General features: G+C 45.2%; 1 protein-coding gene and 1 long non-coding RNA gene across 8 annotated transcripts in view; both read right to left on the bottom strand.

Moving 5' to 3' along the window:
* The window catches only part of LOC113833667 (urea transporter 2), a 253969-nt gene that overhangs the window by 9593 nt on the left and 220675 nt on the right, over nt 1-23701 (bottom strand). For all 7 annotated transcript variants that reach the window (XM_035440041.1, XM_035440040.1, XM_027397964.2 and 4 more), the window contains 6 exons: nt 6986-7114; nt 3269-3351; nt 2249-2408; nt 1498-1687; nt 1092-1220; nt 427-619 (listed from right to left, as the gene is read on the bottom strand). In XM_035440041.1, coding sequence (XP_035295932.1) covers nt 427-619; nt 1092-1220; nt 1498-1687; nt 2249-2408; nt 3269-3351; nt 6986-7114 — 884 coding nt within the window. The remainder of the gene's footprint in view (nt 1-426; nt 620-1091; nt 1221-1497; nt 1688-2248; nt 2409-3268; nt 3352-6985; nt 7115-23701) is intronic.
* Nucleotides 20378-21999, bottom strand: LOC113839199. The gene is made up of 3 exons (XR_004768315.1): nt 21094-21999; nt 20709-20876; nt 20378-20430 (listed from the first exon to the last, which is right to left on the bottom strand). It is a non-coding gene; the product is annotated as an uncharacterized LOC113839199 (long non-coding RNA).

Here is a 23701-nt window from a genome sequence, read left to right as displayed (position 1 = left end):
CCACCCCATGACAATGACCAAGGATAAGGCTGACATAATACTGTCTTTTCTGAATAACAGTGTCTCTCAGTGTGTTTGCAGGGCTCTGTTAAAATCGGGCTTAAGTATCAAAAAGGCTTCCAAACAAAGGAAAGCAGCAAAAGAGCCCAGGCCACATATCAGGAAGTCAGAGCTTGGACTTGGCTCTCCATTAACCCACTGTGGAACCTTTCATGGGTCTTTTAATTTGGCTTTGGTTTCTTTCTCTGTGTTATCATAGGGTGGGACCAGAAACAAAACATTTAGCTCTGTAAAGGATCTCACAGGATACGTATGTAGAACGACTCACACTGTGTAATTGAGGATAGTCATCATTCGCTTATGTTTCTGAGTGCAAAATGAGTACATGCAGTTTGATATTGAATTTCTTTCTTTCATGACACCTACCAAAGGTACTTGGACACTTGACCAGGTGATGTTGGGTGTGGCGGCTGCAGGCTGCAGCAGTGTGGTGGGGAAAAAGAGGTTGTAGTGGCCCGTGGCTGCCAGGTACAGGGTCACAGCAATGTTGAAGGGCAGTGTGAAGACTGGGAGGTCCCACTTGCTGAAGATGGTGTTCAGGGCACTGGACAGGATGGGGCTGGTGGAAGAAACATCACAGACCCATCAGATGCCACTTGCCTTGACACTAGACCACATGGCGGGGGAGAACCCTGGTTAAAAACGATATTAATTAGGATGGGAGATGACTGCTTACTGTGTAAACATTAGGACCTGAGTTTGGATCCCAGCACAATGCTGGGCATGGAAGCGTATGTCTACAACCCCAGTGCTGGGGGCTGAGACAGCCTAACTCTGAATCTTGCTGGCCAGCTAGCCCCACCACAACAGTGGCCAGGGTCAGTGAGAGACCTTTTCTCAGAAAATGAGGGGACAGGTGATGTCAACCCCTGGCTTCCACTGTGGACATACAGGCAGACACACATGAAATCATGTACTCTCTCTCTCTCTCTCTCTCTCTCTCTCTCTCTCTCTCTCTCTCTCTCACACACACACACACACACACACACACACACACACACACACACCAGGAATTTTAGAAACAAACTTACCAAGTCATGGACATAATGATGACAGGGAGCAGCAGCCACCAGTAATAGTTGCCCTTGTCTGAGAACACGGCCATCAGGAGCCCCACAAGCACCCCATTGTAGCCATGGAGTCCTGCTGCAATGGCTGACCTGGGACACAGGAATGAGCTGGTGGAGTGGTGGCCTTCCTGTGATTTTTAACTGTTTTCAGAGCCATAGCTTTCTAACTTGGGTTCTGACAACCCACCCTCAAACAAGCTACCCTTCTGGGAGTAGGGAGCAAAGATAACCGATCTACCCATCACTTGTCAAGAAGAGTGGCATTTAGCTACCACTGTCGTTGTTTTGAGGAGTTTGGGCTAGAGGGTAGGAAGGAGACTATGGTCCTCCTGGCCTTATGCTAGAACACCAGGCCTTGGGGACTTACTTATCCTGGCTCAGGATGAGGGCAGTCAAAGTGGACACAACAGTGCCCAAGCAACCTGAGATGGCCCACCAGGGGTTCTGCACAAAAAGGCCAAGGACGATGAGGATGCCGCTGAGAGGGTTGTTCACAAACATCACCTGGGACATGCCTCGGAGCATCCAGTCAAGAAACTGGAACACTGGAGATTTGTCTGAAATGATAGGGGGAAAGCCAGAAGATGCTCAGAGCAGGTCAGTCAGGCCTGGGCTACCAGAGCACTAGCTAGCCATTGCTAGCCCGATGCAGTTTCTACCAGTCTGTAGGCTGGGATTGGCTACCTACCTTGAACTTAGTTCTGCTTCCCATGAGAGTGGCATAAAATTTCCAGAAAATTCTCTTGCCACAGAAAGGGTGTGAAACCCATGAGTTAAGCAATGTGGAGATTTCTAGAGAAAGCCCCCTGCTCTAGTAGACACAGTTCCCCTAGGCCACCCAGTACATATTTGTCTAGACACTGAATTCAGTATTCCACTGTTTGTCTGCAATATTGAGGTGGTATATTTGGGTCAGTAGAACTCTTCTATGGAGTAACAACACCTCACACAACTATCTATCCTTACAGTATAGTTATAAATATGGGTGTTTATATCCCAAGAGACCCTCTGCTTTAAAGGCAGAAGATGTTTCTCTGAGAAGCCCCGCAGCATGTTCCCAGGGGGTGAGCAAGGCATGCTCCTTGGGGGTTGTCAAGGGCTGATGTCACAGACTGTACCTTTAAGTCCTTCTCCACATTCCTTCATCTCTCCAGTGATGTAGCTCAAGGCTTTGCTGATTCTCTTCCCCCCGGCGGCCATCGAGCTCTGAATCCAGGAAGTCCTGGCCATGTTAGCCTCCGCCTTTATCTCAGAGCTCTCCTCCATGGTGTCCAGATCCTGTCCAGGGGCCAGAAATAGGTAAGAATCTTGCACAGATTTTGTGATTTTCATACCAGGTGACATTTGAAGTCTCTTGGAGGACCAAACAAAGATTTTTGTTTGAGATTTTGTTTAACTGCTGTTTAAGCATCTACCTGTCTCTTTAGGTTGTTTTGTTGGACACATCGTCTTATTTGATATAGTCAACCTTCATGAGGTAGAACGAGGTGGTCTCTTTCCCATTGTTCTGTGGATGAGGACTCAGGTGTGCAAAAGCTCTTGTTGCAAGGGCCGAAAGCAAATGGTAGATTCAGACTTAGTCACACATGTTTTGATTTTCTTAAAAATCTCTGTCTTAATTCTTTCTATAGGAAATTACTTTCCTATTTTGCAATCTAGTTTTTGAATTTTAAACATAAAGGCAATATATATATATATATATATATATATTATATATATATATATAATTATTTTTTTTTTTTTACAAGGCAGGGTTTCTAGCTTTGGAGCCTCTTCTGGAACTTGCTCTGTAGACCAGGTTGGCTTTGAACTCACAGAGATGCACCTGTCTCTGCCTCCTGAGTGCTGGAATTAAAGGCATGCATTACCATTGCCCACACAAAGACTCTTAACGAAAAACAAAACAAAACAAAAAAACCCTGGCACAATCTTATTCCCTAAAAATAATGCGAATAAAACGAAAAGGTATGACAGCTCACAAAGCAAGCAGAAAAATAGACATTTTTATCCATATGACTACATTTCTGAAAACTCAAGAGACATTTGCCTAAATCAGAGGGTCCTTGATGATGGGCCACAACTCCCCACCTGTTGTGGGTTGAAGGGTGCTGTCTCTGGTCTGGGGTCACCATACTTACAAACAATTCCACTGCAGGCTTCCGATATGGGTAGGGAAGCGGCTCTTTGGTTTGTCTCTCTTGGTGTTCACCTTTTCCAAACACTGGAGTTGGAAGGAAAGAGAAAGCCATTAGGTCAGACACCTGTATTTTGGCACTTGACAGTTACTTCTCCAAACTTGGATTAGACCGTTTGGTATCTTCTATTCCACGAAGGAAGCATAAAACCACAGACTTTCATGGACAAGAGTTCTTTTCCTTTATCGGTCAGGCCCATTTGGGGGTCTCTTTTCAGGTAAAAACACACATTGTCATGTAAATAGGGCATGAAGAAACATAGGAGGTTCAGAGACCCCAGTGAACCTTAATCAAGATGCCCTGCTCAGCTTGACTCTGTATTAGCAGCTCAGCTAGACAGTGGCTTCTCTGTGATCTCTGTATTACATGGAGACTTGTAGGCACACAAAAAGGGACCGTGGTGAATGCGTAGAATAACTGCCAGTGGAGTGCTCAACCACAAGTGGGACAGGTGTATCTCACACCATAACCCTAAGGCTTGGGGACCATTAGGAAGAAAGGGCAGGAAGACTGTAAAAGCCAGAGATTGGGGAGAATCGGAGGGAAATGAGGCTTCCTGGACATGGCAGGACCGGCACACTCAAAAACCAGCAGTACAGAGGGGTCTGGACTCCTACTGCTAGCTGAGGAGCTGTGGACAGTTGAAGGTTTCTGGGAGCAACAGAGTCCCTGTTCTGTAAGCCAGCCACACTTCAGTGGCTGGCCCCATACCCAGGAAAATAAAAACAGATTGGTTTTATAAAGAAAAGGAAAAAAGGGGACACGCAGTTAGAGGATATAGGGTGGAAAGTGAGGAGTTAGGGGGAGGAGTAGTGGGGGTAAATATGACCAAAATACATTGTGAAATTCTCAAAGAATAAAATATATTTTAAATATTCATTCATTTTATGTGTGGATGTTTTGCTTGCAAATATATATGTGCACCATATATGTGCTTGGTGCCCACAAGGGTCTGAAGAAGGCATTGGATCCCCTGAGACTATAGATACAGATGGCTGTGAGCCACCGTGTGTGTGTGTGTGTGTGTGTGTGTGTGTGTGTGTGTGTGTGTGTGTGTGTTGGGAATCCAATCTGGATCCTCAGCAAGAGGACCTTAATCACCGAGCCACCTCTCCAGTCCCAGGAAAAACACATTTTAAAAGAAACAAACTGGGATGTTGAAGTCCTTTAGTCCTTTGTCTGTTGCTCATAAAGCCATGGGCAACCTGAGTCACGCAGGATCTGGGTTTGAACTTGGCAACGATTCCCCTCAGACAGATGGTTTTAAAATTATTCTCCTCTTCCCTTCTCTCTTTTGATTATGGTATTTGTTTTTAATTTTGAGATGAGGTCTCACTATGTAGCCTGGCTGACCTGGAGCTTGCTACGAAAACCAAGTTGGCCTTGAACTCACAGAGATCCATCTGCTTCTGCCCCCCAAGTACTGGGATTAAAGGTGAGTGCTGCCATGCCTGGCTATGGTGATATCTGTTTTTAACCTATCGGTGGTCACACATTTACCCTGTGGTCTAAGCACTGATAAGTTTCTGTTCTTATGGTAAATGATCTCGCACCACGCTTGGGCAAGAAACACTAATTAAACTCAGAAAATGAGGAAAGTTCTTAAATAAATATATAAGAATATATATATATATATATATAATATTATATATATATATATATATAGTCTTTGAACTTTAGCTTTTTAATAGCTGGATCAGGACAAATGATATCCATGCAGTCACTTTAAAGAGGCTTTGAGTGTCCCTGTGCCCTTGTAATTCTACAGCACAGCACTCTTGTAATGTGACTCTGAACATCTCTCATTGTTAGGCTGGTTCATTTTTAAGGAGGCTTCTTTTCAGTCAAGTCCTCTTGGGAAGGAGCAGGCAGGCCCTTCGAAGCTTTGGACCCTGTACTCTGGTGCCCTCCTGTGGTCAAGTGTGAGAATGGCAGGCTGGGCTCTGCCTTCCTGTTTGCAGTCTGCTGTTCTCCTTGGTATGTCTAAGCACTAGAATAGATGTAGCAAAGGCATTGTGTTCCCACTTGTGAAGAAGCAGGGGCTACAAACACCAGTGTGGTTTGAAACCAAGTAGGGGGTGTTAGTATTCAGGCATCTGTACTGGCCTGTCCTTAGGGTTCTCACAGGGTATGCCCTCAGCTGTAGCCACTAAGAGCACCACCTGTGCACATTTCACTATGTTCCCTTTTTAAAGGACCCTGCCCACCTCCTACCCTCCTCTCTTTCTTTTTATCCCTCTCTCTCTCTGTCTTTCTCTATCTCCCTCTCTCTCTTTCTTTCTCTGCCTCTCTTTCTTCTCTCCCACTGCTCCTGACCCTGGTGGCCAGTCTCCCCGGCCTCCCCTTTCCCTCTTTTATGATCCCGTTCCCTAATAAAAAACTCTTCCACTTTAACTCTGTTGCATGGCATCTTTCTCTCTCATGCTGACTTTTTAAAATTACAACAGGGGGAATGAGCTAATTTTGGAAACTTTGGGAAAAGGGGTAGGAAACAGAGAAAGTGCACCTGAACTTGAGGCTTGCACATGGAGTCTACGCTCTGAGCCACCCTCTGACCCCCTGCTTGGGTCTGGAGCAGCCTGCCAGGCTTCAGTGATTCCCATGGACTTCCTCATTTCAGGCCCCTTTGCACAGGCCTGCACTCCCCTGTGCCCCCATGTGCAGGGACCCCTTTCAAAGACCTGCATGGCTCTCTCTCTTGCAGGTTTTCCCATAATCACTCTAGGCCACTTGCTCTAACTTGGCTGACTTTAGGGATGAGTGGATGAGATTGAACAAAGTACAGAAAGACAGTCAGGTACTGAGGGGCTTCTGGGAGGCATGTGACACGGGAGGTAGGGGTCAGTTGTACCCATTGCAGTGCCCCTGTACAGCTAGCTGGTCGTGTGTAACCTCAGCACTTCAGCTTCCTCTCTGGGGGCTGTGATGGAGTCAGATTGCACTGGGTCCCGTCTGTGTAGGGACTTCCCTTTCCCTCAGATGACTGGGACTATATATCTCTCCAGGGTCCTTGCTATTTGCTAGAGCCTGACCTTGGCTTCTAGGTTCAAGTTTGTATATCCTCCTCTGCTCTGCTCTGCTCTGGCCTCCTTCTGGGGTCCCCTTCTGGCCTGTGGAGGACCCCTCTCCACCATTCTACTCTGCTTTGGCCCTCTCACCACCACTGTCATGGTGGGAGCTTTTCATCAGCCTTCTGAACTGGTGGAGTTTGGATTCTTTGTTTTGAGAGGGTTCCGTATATAGTTCTCTTGGGTATCCTCCCGCCTTAGCCTCCTGAGTGCTGAGATTAGAGGCAGTAGCACCATGTGTGGCATGACCAGTGATTATGAATTGGTGTCAAATTTGAATTTCCTGAAAAGTTCCAAAAGACCAGTTGCTGGCCCAGGCTGCGTTCACGATAGGTTAAATTGGAATCTTTGGGAATGGGCTGTAGGTAATTCCAGGGCCAAGCTCAGACCTTTGTCAAGCCCATCTCTTGTTCTGAATTATTCCCCATCAGGCTGGCATGTTCAGAAACAGAGAAAGCTGTGGCTTTGGTCCGTGGTCCTGCATTAAAAGGACCACAGTGTAGCGGGCACTGCCACTGTGTAGTAGGTGCCGATGTTGCCTGCTCTGAGAGAGGACGCTGGGTCCTGAGTGCGAGGGAGAGAATGTACACACCTTTGCTCCTCCTCCGGATGGATGACCACTCGATGTGGAACACGCTCCTCCGTCTCGGGAGCACAGTCTCGGAGCCCTCCTCTGCCTTCCACTGGCCTGTGCCGCCGTGTGACTGCTCTCCACTGACACCTAGCCGAGGGTAAGAAGAGCCAACCAAGTCAGTACGCTGCCTGGTCCATCTGTAAGCGCCAAGCTGTGGAGCCAAGAAGCAGAGCATGGGGAAGCTAGAGAGGGGTGACACTGGAGGAGTGAGGGATGCGGGTTAATGCTGGAGGAGAAACTGCTTTTGAATTTGTACAAAGCTCCCCGTGGCCCTGTTCCTCCCTTTACAATGCCCACTTTCTTTCTCCATAGAAATTGAAGTTATATCTGGGCCAAGAGACCCATTTAACCACACTGGAGGGAGTAAGGTGGACCCCGGGGCTGACTGGCCAGTTACTATGGCTCAGCCAACGACTGTGACCTTTCTGTCAGAGTTCCCCAACTGGATGCATACTAGACTATCTGGCTGCTTGAAAAAAATGTCTGAGCCTTCCCAGCCCAGACCAGTGAAAAAGGTAAAAGACGGGTGCAATGTGGTGCAATGTGGATAGAGATTCTTGCTACCCAGTCTGCCTCTCGGAGCAGCACCGGCATCAGTCGAGAGCTGGTTAGAGGTTTGTAACTTCAGGTCTTACCCCAGACTGGTGGAACAAGAATCTGCATTTCAAGAGGATCTCTTACTTTAGTTATTTGTGTATTAAAAATTTGCAACTCCTCATCTAGGAGGGGCCAAATGTCTGTAACAGGTTCCTGGCTACAGGAGACCCTATACTGTAGGACACCATCTTCAGTTGCCACATTATGGGGAGAATATTCTTGAATTAGGAACAAGACCTCTCAGGGTGTAGCTTGGGAACAGATGGGATTGAATCACGTGGGCTGCCTGAGAAAGACCCGGCTCCTGGGCCCACCCCAGGTCTCTTCACTGGAAGCTTTGGTTAGTATTGTACAGCACAAGCTTGCTTGATATAAGAAAAGGGCTTTCCCTTTAGCTTGGAACTGATCCAACAAATGCCACACACTGACCTGTGCTATTTTTCATATGTACGAAGAGGATGCATCAGTTGAATAAACCAAGACAACATTTATGTGGGACCAGCAATATGAAAAGCAAAGTTTTTGTTAAGATACTCTTTTTTTTGGTGGCTAAACAGTTAGCCAGAGGAATGGAGGAGAATGTTGATAGAGGTTTTGGGGGTGGCTAGCTGAGGGATGCCTTGTAAGACTGGACTCATCCACCAGGCAGAACCCATGATGACTTGGATTCTTGTGTTAGTAACTTAGGCTCTGCACTGGCACAGAGCCAGGAAAGTGGGTCAGGGCCACCCATTACTGTATCTATTAGAGTTGGTGGAACGATCACAACAAAGCAGAAGTAAGAGGGACCCCTCTCACATAGGTGGCACTGAAGGACCACCCTGTGGTCCACAGCTCTTAGCGGTGCCAGTCTAGAGTTGATAGTGGGTGGGATAGTGAATGGGAAGGGTTGCTATGGTGATGCCTGAAAAATGAAACAATCAACTTCCACACATAGGCTTGAAAACACTGGGGGCGGGAGTGAGACCACATTTCTCTCAGCTCCTAGGAAGCACTTTCAGGATATCCACCTGGAACAGATAACGGGAACTTTAAGAGCATCGAGTGGACACATGTGTCTGCTGTTGTAGAAATGAGATGTACCATCCGTGCAGGATAAAAGGAGGAATAGAAACACTGGCTGGGATGCAGAAGTTATTACTTTCTGCTTGGCATTTTGCAAATCATTTGTAACCTCATTGACACTTTCCTTAATTGCAGGATGTAATTCTTCCAGAAAGAACTATTCATCCCCTGTCCCTACTTTCTCAACCCAATCTGTAAGTGAGGACAGATATCTCACAGGAGTCTAATCTATCACTTCTTTCCTATACTATAGCAAAATCAGATACTGCTTACGAGACACTCAGGAGGACATTGGAGCTGTTCACACACCAGACACGTCCTCAGGGAGGACACTTGCCGCTGATGGCGCTGGACTCCTCTGCTCCAGGCAGGATGGTCCCTTCTCCTTGGGGAACAGCTGCAATTTTCCACTTGCCTGCACAGACTCTTACCTAGCTGAGCCTTAAGCATGTATGTGTTCCTGGCTGGTGAGATACTGAGTTTCCTCCAGCACCACCACCTTCTATCCCACATCTGGTAAGTCTATGATAGGTGCTCAGAATGTTGTTAGACAAACTAACAAGGGGTGATCATCCTATGTGTTTTGATTTCTAAATGACATAACAAAGAACAAATGACTAGACCAAATGGAACATTTTTTTTGTGTGTGTTGATGTGTGTATGTATTCATGTGTGTGTGTGTGTGAGAGAGAGAGAGAGAGAGAGAGAGAGAGAGAGAGAGAGAGAGAGAGAGAGAGGAGTGCACATGTATCTGTGTGTAGAGACCAGAGGTTGGCATTGGGGGGGCTTCCTCATTACTTAGGTGTCATGGTGTTGTAAATAGAGACTGGGCCCAGGAGCTCTGACCACCCTGGGCCTGTTTGTGTGGTGGTGGAGGAGCATTGTCCCATCAGCAAACCTGCAAACATTCTGTGGCATGTTTTGGGAAGCTTTGTCCTTGGTAACCTGTGTGTCACTGCCGGCAGGTGAGTAACTCGTGGGTATGCAGCCTGGGTTAATAACTACTGCTCTTCCACCCCCCATCCAGCTTTATTAAACATTCCAATGTACGCAGGTTCCTTCAAGGGCTACCTTGGACCATTCCATGGGCATGGACCAAATCCTGAAGGATGAAGTTTTAGAAAGCAAAACTTCAGTGACACTTTTTTTCCTGGTGGCTTAGAAGAAAAAGGTTTTAGCTCTTATTATTGATTCAGAAGCACTCTTTCTGGGGCAGTATTAGTGCCCTCAGAGTTCTCATACCTCTGAAGACACCACATGCAGAGAAATGTCAACTGCTAAAATGATCAGTAGTAGCAAAAATTTTGTAGAAGAGCTTGCCTGTGAAAACTTTCAGCTTATTGAAATTTCTTTGAGGGAGCCACCCCCCAAGAAAAACCTCAAACAAAATTTGATATTTTTTTCAAAGAGGAAAATTCATCTACTTTGTCTTTTTAAAAACCAGCCCACCAACTATCATCATAGAACCTTCATCCAGTAATTGATGGAACTAGACCCAGAGATCCACCTACAAGCACCAGACCAAGCTCAGGGAATCCAGTCGAAGAGAGGAAGGAGGAAATACATGAGCAAGGGGTGGGGGGTCAAGATCTTGATGGAGAAATCTACAGAGACAGCTGAACCAAGCTCGTGGAAACTCATGAACTCTGGATGGACAGCTGTGGAACCTCCATGGGACTGAATTAGGCCCCATGTATGTGGGAGACAGTTGTGAAACTTGGGCTATCTGAGGGGCCCCTGGCAGTAGGACCAGGATCTATCCTTGGTACATGAGTTATCTTGTTGGAGCTTATTCCCTTTGGTGGAATGCCATGCTTAGCCTTAATGTGGGTGGAGGGGCTTGGTCCTGCCCCAACTTAATGTGCCAGACTTTGTTGACTCCTCATGGAAGTCCTTACCTATGAGGAGGAGTGGGGGGGTGGGCTGGGGGAGAGGGGGGAAGGGGTAGGAGGGATAACTGTTGTTGGAATGTAAAATGAAATTAAAGTAAATAAATAAGATTAGCCCAACCATGGCCCATGCCTGTAAAATCAGCTCATGGTGGCCATGTCTGTATATGCCTTCACAAGTTGCCTTTGTCAGGTTTGAACCAGTTTTACGTTCTCCTGGAGGTGGATTTATGCTGCCCATTGATGCTCACAAAGACCATCTACCATTGTGGACCACTTGTTCTCCCAAGCTCTCTGGCTCACATGGCCTTATGACACAGCCAATACACTACAGGCACTTCCCTAGATACAATGCTGGAATGGCTGTTTCTGAGGGACCATACGATAAACAACTTGGGTTTGTCTATTACTGGCTACGCTTTGGTTACAATATGGGCAGATGTTTCCCTGTGCTGAGCTTTGTGCACTATGACTTTTCATTGCCAGAAACTCTTCTCTCTCTCTCTCTCTCTCTCTCTCTCTCTCTCTCTCTCTCTCTCTCTCTCTCTCTCTCTCTCTGTGTGTGTGTGTGTGTGTGTGTGTGTGTGTATGTATGTGCCATGGAGGTCAGAGGAAGGTGTTAGACACCCTGGAGCTGAAGTTATGGGCAGTTGGGAGTCACCTCACATGAGTGTTGGGAACCAATCTCAGGTCCTCTGAGAGAGCAGAAAGTGTTCTTAATGTTGACCCATCTCTCCACCTCCTTTTATCTTTAAAATTTTTATTATACTGGGTCCTACAATGTTATTTTTACACACTTAGAAGATATTCTCTTCCCCATACACTGCTACCCACTCTATTCCTTCTCACCATCACCTTCTACTAACCCCCTTTGTTTTTCTAGACAGTTTCTTTTCCATTTTACGTCACATATATGTATATGATTTTTGTGGACTTATAAAGCCTAGCAACAAATGAGAGAGAATTTGTAATATTTGTCTTTCTGAAATGGATGTGATTTTCTTAATATGATTATATGTAGTTGCTTTTATTTTCCTATAAACGATGTAACTTCATTCTTCATCATGACTACATATCTATATCACATTTTCTTTATCCTTTCCTCTGTTGATAGACACTTACAACATACCTATTATGGGCAGTGCAACAATGAGCAATAAGGTGTGAACATTGCTATGGTATGGTGACATGGAGTCATTGGATAAATACCCAGGGGTGGTATAGTGTGGCTCTTCTTTGTTTCCTTTGAAAACTGTATAAATTAAAGTTAATGTTTTCAAAGATTATTCTATATACTATCGAGGCCTCGAATCTTAGAATTGGAAAAAGTTTAGAACTGGGAAAAAAACTAGAATTTTGAGATTCTTTAGTTGGGAATTTCAGCTCAGAAATTTGCCTGTGGCCAAACTCTTAGCAGAGGAAGGAGTAGGTACTGGCTCTGTCTTGTGTTTTGTGTTTAAGATTTGTTTCCAAATCCTTGCACCGTATAGGCTATTTATTTTCACTCTACCAGTTCTATTCTGCTTCTGAATGTGATGGCCTACCAAAGGTACTCTAAAATCCATTATGACTTTAACCGTTTCTCCTCTCACATTCCTTAATCTTCCTAACACTGCTGGACTGGGTAGTGGCCTAAAAGGCAGATTGGATGAGGAGGGATTTTGTTCATTATTTGGGATTCCAGCTTCTTCACACATGAGCAATGGTCCATTTTTATGAATGTGGGGTATGCCTCTTTGTAACCATGAGATAAGTTAAACTCATATTAATAGTTGATGCTTTGAACTTCTCTCTTTTCCCCTCATACAGCTTGTTAGTTGGCCAATGAACTCCCCTAATTTTGACTTCTTTTGGTGCTTTTGTCTCACTCCATGGAGAAGATATTGCCATGTATAAATAGCTTGATATCTCATTTAAACTCATGAAATCTTGTGAGAATCTTGTAAATGAAATTAGAGAGTCAAAAGGCCAACTATAACACAGTCAATTCTTGGCTTACTTTCCTTCAAAATAACATTGCACTCTCTTCCCATCTTGTCTACACCCTCAAAACTGTGTGTTAACACTACCAGTCTTTCTGAGTTTGATCTGTCTTTTTCTAATCCATTCTGTATTCCAACTAAAATCATATTTTAAAATTCATTTTCTTACTCAGTAATCTACATAGCACCACAATGTCCCAGCTCCCCCACCTGTCTTTCTACATATTCTATAATAGGGTGAGCTTCACTGTCCAGTCTCCTAGTTTTTCCTTCTGACACAGGGTCTGCATGACACGCTGGCTTTTTATGGCTTCTTAGTGTTTCCTCCACCTCCATGTCTCAGTTTTATCCACTCTCCTTTGTCTTATTTGTGTTCTACATCTTCCATGAAATGCCACTCAGGTTATTTTGGTCATATGGTTCCATTCATTCTTTGAATTCTCATTGCATTTTCACAAAGCATTCTAGGTTATGTCTTTTGGAGTTTAGGCTGCAGCAGAGTTTTATTTTATTTTAATTCAGCTCAGGCTGGCCCTAAAATTACACTCCTCCTGCTTTAGCCTTTTGTACCCTGAGATTATAAGCATCAACTCACAGTGGAATTTCATACCCATAGTTGCAACACATGTGAAATATACTTGATAGATATTTTCCAACCTAATTAACATACTCAAGTGACCAATTCTTCTGTAACCAAATGACCTTTGAGTCTAGGCATTGGTAGAAAGAAACAGACTCAGAGAGAAGGGTCTTAACAGGACCACATAGCTGGCCAGTTATGAAGCCAGGTATTGACATCCTGTTTTGAATTTTATTCCTGCAATGTAGGAATTTTATAGCTAGCTGGAGCCTTTCTCATGAAATTAATCGACCTCTGACTTTTTAAAAGAAAGCATAAATTATTTCATCTATGAAAAAGAATAACAAATAGTTACACAAATAAACATCACCACTGGAAGCAAACTGGACTGGGTCATTGTTGTAGGTTCTTCTCTTTTGGCAATGTTTCCATACTCTCTTTCATGCTTTTCTCCTATTACCTACAGAAGACATAGCTAATTGATCATAGATCTTCACCAGTAAGTTTAGATACATCCTTAGGATCCTTAACACAGTGACCCAAGCATCTACTGCTATTCCTTGAGGGTAAAACAGTTTTTCTTTCCAACAATATGGAAGGGTGTGGGTGGGGTACACACTTGAGAGAAGGGATACATCAGGGTGTGGTGCTGACAGTAGGCAGAGGCCACAGGTAGATATATCTAAGCTGCACAGGGTGCCCTTTTCCCAGTAGAGAGATAAAAAAGCCAAAAATAAAGGGCAGGAAAAAAAGTCAAAATCCTCCACTGTCTAATAATAAGACTCTAGCTACTTGAGCTGGACCAAGTGGACTTGTGATGTTGTATATAAACAATTATCACCATTCTCCTAATGATTCTTGGAGATTCTCCATAAATGGCCAGGAAGGGGTTATAAAATTTACTACCTAACAAAATAATGAGCTGCCCACCTCTTATCTACTCACATTTGACTCCTGAGACAAATGGCCCATGAGAAAAGGCCAAATAACTTCTCTTAACTGCCACTAAAGTGCCCCATTGTCCCTTAGGGGGAGCGAGTCTGTCTCTCAGAATTTGGGTGCTGTGTTCCCATTTACAGTATATGCTCTCCGTTAACGCTTTTCGGTAGGTTCTAGTCTGGTAAACACTTCCCCCTGAGCCTCTGGCTTCCTTTCCTGGGAGGATATTTGGGTGGCTCAGCTGGGGACCTTTTCCCTCCCTTTCTCTTGCTTCTCTTCACTATGAGGCTTACGGTGGTTGGCAGAGTGGCCAATGTGCATCTGGAAATCTCTGGGGTTGTCCTCCAGTGACATACAAAGGCTCTGGGCTGAGACTTCAGATGGCTGTCACCCACTACTCTATGAGCTATGGAGTTCATTTTGGCTCACCTACTCAAGGGTGGGTGGGGGTGTTTTTCTTCCTTTTGGGACCCCACTCACTCTCATTGTGTGATATGGGGACAGCAGCAGCTTGTTTGGCATGAGTCCACACATACTGTCAGGACTGTTCATTCTTTTCTCCTTACACTCTGTTTTGTGTCTGCCACTCACAGGAGGGAGCAGCCATGTGTGGCTGATGGTGCTTGCACCTGCAAGCTTCCTTCCCAGCCAGACTTCCTGTTCTGAGAGTTCTGTAGACAACCGCTAGAGTCCCATGGACAGCCAGGCTTTCTGATACAAGCCTATCGTATGGCTCTTCCCCTGCCTCCAGCCACACCTCTGTTCAACACCTGCTTCTGCTTTGCGCCTCCGACCTCTCTCTTCTTTCTGTTCCCACTCTCTTTCCCATCCAGAGAGCTTTCTCCAATAGCACTCTATGTGGTTGTACTCACACTCCAAAGTTGGGAACTTTGTACAGGGAATTTAGAGAGCAGTTAAAAGCAAGCCCTTTCCCATGGAGAACACCCATCTCTGTGGCTAAGGGGAACTCTGGCACCCCCTGAGTCCATAGTCCCTTCTCCATGTCTGACTTCTCCCAAATGCAATCCAAAGTAGGATCATTTAGGGTTCACCTTTGTTAGAGAATTCCAAAAGCCCACTGAGGCCTTTGGCTAACCTGGCAGGTTTATCTATATCATCCTGACCACATGGTTCATGAAAGGTCCTGTATCTTGCCTTTAGCAAACAGCCGGGCAGTTGAAGCTCATGCTTGTAACCCAAATACAGTCTGCCCAGGCTGCGTTACTGTGCCTGACTCAGAGTCCTGCTGGTCATATTGGGCCACTGGTGCAGGGGATGACAGAGGAAGGACTCATGAAAACACATAATTTTTTACCTGTTGAAAGAGGTGATAAAGGCTATGTGTGTGTGAGAGAAATAAGCATGTGTGAGTGTGTGGAGGCCAGAGGAGGTTATCACTGTTCCTCTCTATCACTCTCTACCTTATTGAAACAGGGTCTTTCACTGAACTCACTATTTTGGGGGTGAGGTGGGGGGCACGTTGATTGGCTAGCAAGCCACAAAAAGCCACCCATCTGTGTTCCTTCCTTCCCACCAAGTACTGGGGTGACTCGTATGCACAGTCATACTGGATTTTAAATGGGCTCTGGGGCTGTGAACTCAGATTCCCATGCTTGTGTAGCAAGTGCTCTTATCCACTGAGAATGGGCTATCACTACAGCTGTTAACTATAAGATATGGAAAGCAATGCAGGGGCTTCTGAGTAGCCTGCTACCTTTCAGTCTAGAATAACTGAAACTTCTATGAAAATAAACTAGCCTTAATCCTGAGAGTCCAGAGGGCCAAGCTGTCCTGGCCATAGTTTTATAAGCCAAGACTTCCCAACTATGAGTTAAAAGCTTCAAACACTAGACCAGGGGCTGTAGACTCCATCTTCAACTTATTGTGGCCCTTAAGTTCTTTAATAATTGGGAGGAAACCTTTGGCCAAAAAGGTCAAAGTGGAAGAAAAAGAAAGGGATAAAGGGCAGGAGCACTTAATGGCAGTAGTCCTCCCTGCCCATGTCAGGAAATCTCAGGGCTCTACCTAGAATTGAGGAAGCTAACCTGGTCTCCAGTCAAAGGGTTCTTTCATGCTATTGTTGTGTCTAGCCAGGACATTTTATCCGTGAGTCTCCGATGTTACCAGGCTATAGGCCTCACCCATGTCCATGTATGATCTTCTAAGTAGAGGCCCATTGAAGGTGAGATTGTCTCTCTTTCCCTAGTGAGGGATCAAAGAAGGACAAATGACCCAGACTCTGTTCCTTGACTCTGAGGAGCTCCCTTTGAGGAATATATGGCTCTGGGGCTGTGCAAGTTCCTGTATTCTCGAGGTCTGTGGATGTCCCTTAGATAACTCTATATGTGAAGAGGAAAAAAAAATCACATTCCTCTCTGATACTGGGGCTAAATTTTTAGCCCTTAGCACTGTCTCCAGTTGGACTTTTCAGTCTTCCATCCCACCTACTGGTACTGATGACAAACACCAACCAACCTGGTTTACATTCCCTTTAATATATATATATATATATATATATATATATATATATATATATATATTCTGTATATATCTTCCATTCATTCCTTATGATCCTAACTAGGTGCACCATCCTTCCCCAGATAGAGCTACCAAGTCTATTTCAGGCTCTTCTAAGTTTCTGAGATTCTAAATACCCTATGACTCTTCTACTTAATACCAAGTCCCTGTCCCATCATGGTCCAGAATCGTCTAGAACTTTGAAGGCCTTCCCTGCAGTCACTGCTGGTGATCTCTACACCACCCAACAAGTGCCCTTTAAACTATGAACACTTCCATTTCTGGTGCTCATTAATATCCACTCTTGTCACAGTGTTCTTAAAGACCCTGACAGTTTTTAAGGTCAGAAATCAGAGGCAATAGCGACGCGGATTTGGCCTGTTCTTATCATGTGACCCACACCCATGAGGCCATCTAGAAAGAAAGATATCCCCACTGCTGATAATACCTGATTAAACATGCCCCTGATGTGTTGGGCCTACTAAAGCTATCTGACCTTGAACTCAGGTAGCCATTATGAACACTACATTGCAAGGTCCACCAAAGGACTCAACAGGCTTTAGGTCGGGGCTTCACAGCTACCCCAGAGGGATGTTCACGGAGCCCAGAAAATAAGCCATTGCTCCCTCAGTCCTCTTAATGGAAAGGACATCAGACAACACACTTGAGGGCTAAAGCTCTCCGAATTCTAATCAGGCCTCCTTCCACAGATACAGGCATTCTTCACATAGTCTATTTCCAAAGCTTGTCCTACTTGTCAGAGCAATCCCACAGGAACCAGCAGACTCCATCTCCTTTTATAGCCTGTCCAGTGTCGGGGACTATGCTGGTAGATTGGCAAACAGATGCCACTGACATCCTTCCTGGTGCAAAGGATGAAAATATGTACTAGTTCTAGTGCATGCCTTAACTGGGAGGATGGAAAACTCCTCACAAAAATAGAAAGGGCCTCAGAGGTAGCTAGTAACCACAGGGCACCGTATTTTCACTTGGGGTTCCCTTGGCCCTTGCAGTCTGGCCTGTCTTTCATTTCCAATGTCATTAGGGAATGAGTGATCTCAAAATTATGTATTGTCTTTATGCAGCCTGATGCTCTCTATCTTCTGGCAATCTCACCTTTATGGCAGGGTCCTCCTCTCATTGTGTTAATATCACCAAGACAATCACTGCTGTTGCCACAATCTGAGACAAGCATCTCCAAAAATGCTTTCAGGATCACCTCGTCACACTAACTTGGGAGACTGAGTCCATCTTCTTACCTTCCCCACAGGATAAAAGGTCAAGCTGTCTGAACCTGACCCTATCATGTCCTCCTAATGTCCTCAACCATTGCCAAGTTACAAGGCCTGTCATCGTTATAGATACAACCACCCATAGTAAAGAATGTCCCCTTACCCCCAATTCAAACCACCTATTCCCGAGAGCTACCTGGGGGTCTCCATCCTCTTTGCATCCAACTCCAGGTGAAATCTTCCTTCAGATACCTCCAGACCCCAATATATTAACTGACCTAGCTCATGACTTGAACTGTAACTCCTACCTTTACCTTTTACCCCAACATCACTGGCCGCCTTGGTTGAGCACAGGGCTCCTTATCACACTCATCATTACTATTAAATGTCCTATCTGTCTCTCTCAAATCACCCTATGGAGTTGCTTTTAAGCACCATTGGTTTCGTTCTTCCTTTATTATGTTCATAGCCTTTTTCCTATTGTCATAATTCTACTCTGTGCCATCCACCCCTCCTTCCTTCACATTCTGGCATAATTGGCATCTTCCAGGTTATAGGTCATTAAGCACCAGACAATACTGTGTCTGGGATAGCAACCATTGCCATTTACATTGATACCCACCTTCTATTATTGGAAGCCTCTTGACCTCCAAACGATGTCACAGTCTAGACTTCAACTTTCTGTGACACCACCCACTTCAAAAACAAGACTCAAACCTTTTATGTCATATGCTCCTATGAATCTGTGGCAGAACTGCAATGTCAGCCGCCCCCCTCCCCCTGCTCTTTCCCAGCTCCCAAATAATTCCAGGAAAAAGGAGATCTTTTTCCTTTGTCAATGATTTGGCATTGTTGATCTGCCAGGGCAAATGTAGAAATAAAAAGGCCAAAAGTAAGCTCTCCCCCAATAAAACTAAAAATGCTTTACTCTCATGATCAGATTCTAACTGCTTAGAGCTTGACCCAGTGGGCTCTAAGTAATATAAAAACAATGATAGCCTAATTCCCAATGGCCCCTGGTACCTCATCCCAAAGGAAGAGTCCCAGGAAGGACAAATGAACTCATAAAATTTACTAGCTACCCTGACAGTGGGTTGCCAACTTCTTATCTACTCAAATGTGACCCCCCCCACAATGTCCTGGTCATTTTTCTTACCTGATTTTAAAGTACCCCATTGTCTTTGAGGGGCACAATTCTCTTTCTCTGAGAATTTACCCATTGTGTTTTAAAACTTTTGAAACTATGCAATAAAACTTCTGTGTTGGTGCTGGGAAGCTGGCCCAGCAGATAAAGTGCTTACAGTATATTATGAAGATTAGAATTTGGATCCTCAGACTCACAGAAAAGCCAGGCTGGTGTGGGAAGCCTGTAATTCCAGCACCTGAGAGGCAGAGACAGGAAATCAGGGTAAGCTAGCTAGCCAGACCAGCTAAAATCAATGATTCCTGGGCTCGGTGAGAGACCCCACCTCAGTAACTATAGACTAATTGTCACCCAATGTCAACGTTAGCTCTTCACACACGTGCATACATGTGCATCTGCATGCATGTGCACACACACTTTTTTTTAAAAAAGCAATTCTTTAAAGTCTTGTTAAGATTTATTATTATTATTATTATTATTATTATTATTATTATTATTATTATTATTATACCATATGTATGTATCTGTGTGGGGGTATTTGTATGATATTACAGGTGTCCTCAGAGGCCTGAAGGAGTATCAGCTCTCCTGGAGGTGGGTGTGAGCTGCTCAGGGGCACATATACACTTTTATCTCAATTCTTAACTCGTATATACTTTTACCCTGATGCTTTGGTCTTGGGGCAAAAATCACAATTTTAGAAGGTTGCCCATATTTTAATGAGATAGCTTCAATAGCCTGGGATAATGCTCCTTATAGCACGGCATCTGTTAATACTCCTTTCTGTAGCTATGTGGAATAAGTCTAGGCTATTGAAATCGGTATGTATGAGGGCACTGAGGAAAGGTTGTTGAGGAGCTGGGATGTGTAGACACATCTGGACTAGGATGACCCAGTTCTTTTTTTCTTTCCCTTTCTCTCCATTTTTTAAATTTAAATTAGAAACAAGATTATTTTACATGTCAATCCAAGTTCCCTCTGCCTCCCCTCCTCCCCCCCCCCAACTAACTCCCTACCTCTCCCATACCCTTTCTGCTCCCCAGGGAGGATGAGGCCTTCCATAGGGGAGTCTTCAGAGTCTGTCATATCCTTTGGGATAGGGCCTAGGCCCACCCCCGTGTGGCTAGGCTCAGGGAGTATCCCTCTATGTGGAAGGGCTCCATTCCTATGCTAGGGATAAGTACTGATCTACTTACAAGGGGCCCCATAGATTTCCAAGGTCTCCTCACTGACACTCACGTTCATGGGGTCTGGATCAATACCATGCTGGTTTCCCAGATATCAGTCTGGGAACCAATAGTTCCCCTTTGTTCAGGTCGGCTGTTTCTGTGGGTTTCACCAGCCTGGTCTTGACCCCTTTGCTCATCACTCGTCCTTCTCTGCAACTGGATTCCAGTTCAGTTCGGTGATTAGCTGTGGGTGTCTGCTTCTACTTCTACCAGCTGCTGGGTGAAGGCTCTAGGATGGTATATAAGTCAGAGGATGACCCAGTTCTATTGGCATGTTTACAAAAGGGAACAGGACACCAAGAGGTAGTCCAAGCCCGGAGCAGGTAACTGGTCTCTGGAAACAGTAGGTAATGATTCCCCACAGGAAGGTATTCGACACTATCTCATTAGCCAGAGGTTTCATCCCAGAGGTTCACTTCAACCTAGTGCTTTCCTGGGGACCCTATGATGTCAGAGCTATAACGTTTGAAAACTCATGAAACGGATGACAAGAAACATATGACTCACCCAGTTGTCAGGAGAGCTGGGAAAGAGAATCTGCTGGTTGATTTGTTTCCCTGGCTCTATCACAGAGTAAGATAGGCCAACCCAGGTTGCTAATTCATACACCTGAAGTTTGGCTCATGTTCACTTATCACTTGGGTAAAGTTTCCAGACTAGCTGTGGTCTCTTCATCTATAAAACAATAGGTTTGATCTATAAATATTTAGAAGCCTTTTCATCATTAAGCTTCCAAGAACTAGATTTTTTTGTGTGTGTTAGAATTCTTAATAGGTTTCCCATCCTATGACTACTTTCCCCAGATACAGCTCAATGGAAGAAAGGAGAGCTTCCTTTTGCAAAATCCTGTAGGTTGGCATCTACCTGGTTCAATTCTGCCCCAGCATCTTACCTGGTCTTCTTCTGATTCCTAGATAAGGCTGGAGGAGTTTAGACCATCAGGTTCAAGCAGAAGCTTCTGTCCAATGTCTTTTGTTCTCAGTTCCAGGAGCCGTGTTGTCTCCTAAATCTGAAACCCCTCACTGCCCTGCATCTTCCAGCCCATCCTCTTGACAACTTTCTGCAAATCCACTCATTCTTATCCCTGAACCCATGCCTGGCACAGGTCTGCCAACTGAGGAAGAAGAAAGACAAATGTCTCTTGGCAGCCCTCTAGCACTCTGGCCTTCTTAACTAAAGAGACTCCCTAAATGCCCCAGGGAAGATGTATTCTAGCTGCCATGGTCTCCACACCAGCTGGATCAGGCAGCTTTCCTTAAAGTGCTGTCCTGGCAACTGTCTAGTTGCTTCCTTGTTGTCTCTCAGGCGTTACCTCCTCTCATTAGAATTCTAGCTTCAGTATTTGTCTTTAAGCAATTACCTAAGTGTTTTCTCCTTGGGGGGCAATTTGCCTTCCAAGCTCAGTAAGTGCACCTAATTCCCCAACAGGCAGGACACAGGCTGGGGACCAGTGCTTGCCATCAGTGTCTTGATGGAAATTTTGCACAGCCTAATACTAAATGTGGTCTTTCTGTGGAAAGTTTCAGAGCTTTCCCCCTACCTCTTGTTGATCAGGGTCCCCTTGTAGCTCACCAGGGCCCTCTCAGTTTAAGAAGGACATGACCTAACCACTGTGGCCAAAATATACCCTGAGGTCTATATATTAGGGAGGCTGGCTCTCGAAAGTCCCATGAAGCCACGGGTCTGATGAGCTGACTTGTGGGGGAGGTATCAAAACATGTTTTGTTTGGCTTTAGTATGATGGGTAATCAACCCACACTCACATACTGCTCCCAGCATACACTTAGGGGCAGAAGGTATTGTCCTCCTAGGATCAGAACCTTACCTCACACTGAGGACATTAGCTCCACCTGAGTAGACAAACTCTCCTGTTGACGTCAAAGGTTCCCTTCCAACACCAGATGTTTGGGACTCCCAAAGACGCATCTTGATCAAGGAGGATGAAAAGCAAACAGAAGGGGTGGGAGGTGCCCAGGTGCCCCCACATTCCAGGGACAGGTTGGGAACTGTTAGAGAGCAGACCAATTCCTGCAGGCCATATCTAAGCCTCCCCCTTTCCTTTCCCCTGCCTGCCCAGTCTCTAAGCTCCATCTTAGATGCTCGCTTTTTGCACTCTTGCTCTGGTCTCTTCAAATCTCCTGAACTTTTTGTAGTGAGCTCAGTCTTGCTTTTTGAGCACCCATCCTGGTTAGCTCAGATACAACATGGCTGCTAATAAACCATGATAGAGTCACCAAGCTGGAAAGAGAAGATGTCACCCATGAAGAAGCCATCCAGGAAAGGGTTCATGAGCTAAACAGAAGCATGGTGTAGCATAACATCTCCCAGCCACACATGTTATACACATGGCACATGTAGGGTGTGGTAGTCCACTCTCCTAGAAAGCAGAAGGATAGGAATCTTGTGCCTAACAGGTCCCGGCAAAAACTGAGCACATTCTGGCAAATACTGAGTACACTACCAAGGGCACTTGGAGCTCTTTGTACTAGACAATCTCTTTAGGTGTCAAAGGCTTAATCAGAAGTCATTTTAGAATGAATTTTTCCTAGAATGCTCTGGCTTCCTTCAACTCTATGTTTCCATATTTGAAGGACATTGAGATTACTGCCAGGGCCTAAGCAGTAATCAGATTCTTCTGAGGAAAGGGCTATACTCCTTGTGAGCAAATTAAGGTCCAAGCTATCTGTGCTCCAAAAGTGTGTCTCCTTTGCTTCAACTGTAAGAACAGGCTAGGGGCGAGCTCATGGGGACTTGCTGTCCTCTCTTCCACCTCAATCCTTGAGGTTTCAGAATTTATAGTTCTACTTGAGGCAGAAGGGTCCCTATGGATTCCTCTATCTTCTTGCCATATCTAGAGACAGATAAAATACAAGTAACACACACACACACACACACACACACACACACACACACACACACACACACACACACACACGGTTTGCTGGATGGAATCTTGGTTGATGGGAAGCTGCCACTCCTACCTGACGTTGGGTGAGAATGACTCCAGTTCCTCACCACTTTTGAGATCTGAGGGAACAAAGGCTCAGAGCCATGTAGGAAACTGGGGGAATACTGGTTTCATGCAGTCACAAATGCAGTTTGAGAAGACCAACTGGTGGCTGGGTCTTAGAGTTCAGAGGGGAGAGGCACAGGGGAAGGGCAGGATTAAGGAAAACTCAAGGGACTGATGCTCACTCCAGCTTGTGAGATAGAATTTTGGTAACCTGAACAGATGGCTGAGTGGGAAAACTCCAGAAAAATCTACAAAGCAATAGTTGTATACATCGGTAACTTTTGTCTCTATGCTCTGATGTTTCTGTCACATTAGTGATGTTTCCTCTTGATTCTTCAGTGTGAACTCAGGGTCACAGAATCATGGATACCCAGAGTTGAAAGAGGGATACTGCTGTGCTCACCTGGTCCAGCCCCCCTGCCCACTAAACAGTGACTCTGCACGTCTCCAGTTGCTTCTGCATTGCCTGGATGGGGAACTAAGTCTA

This window comes from Cricetulus griseus, chromosome 2, assembly GCF_003668045.3.
Source record: "Cricetulus griseus strain 17A/GY chromosome 2, alternate assembly CriGri-PICRH-1.0, whole genome shotgun sequence".
In the NCBI taxonomy this organism is placed as follows: Eukaryota; Metazoa; Chordata; class Mammalia; order Rodentia; family Cricetidae; genus Cricetulus; species Cricetulus griseus.
This window is presented reverse-complemented; position numbering and strand designations above follow the sequence as displayed.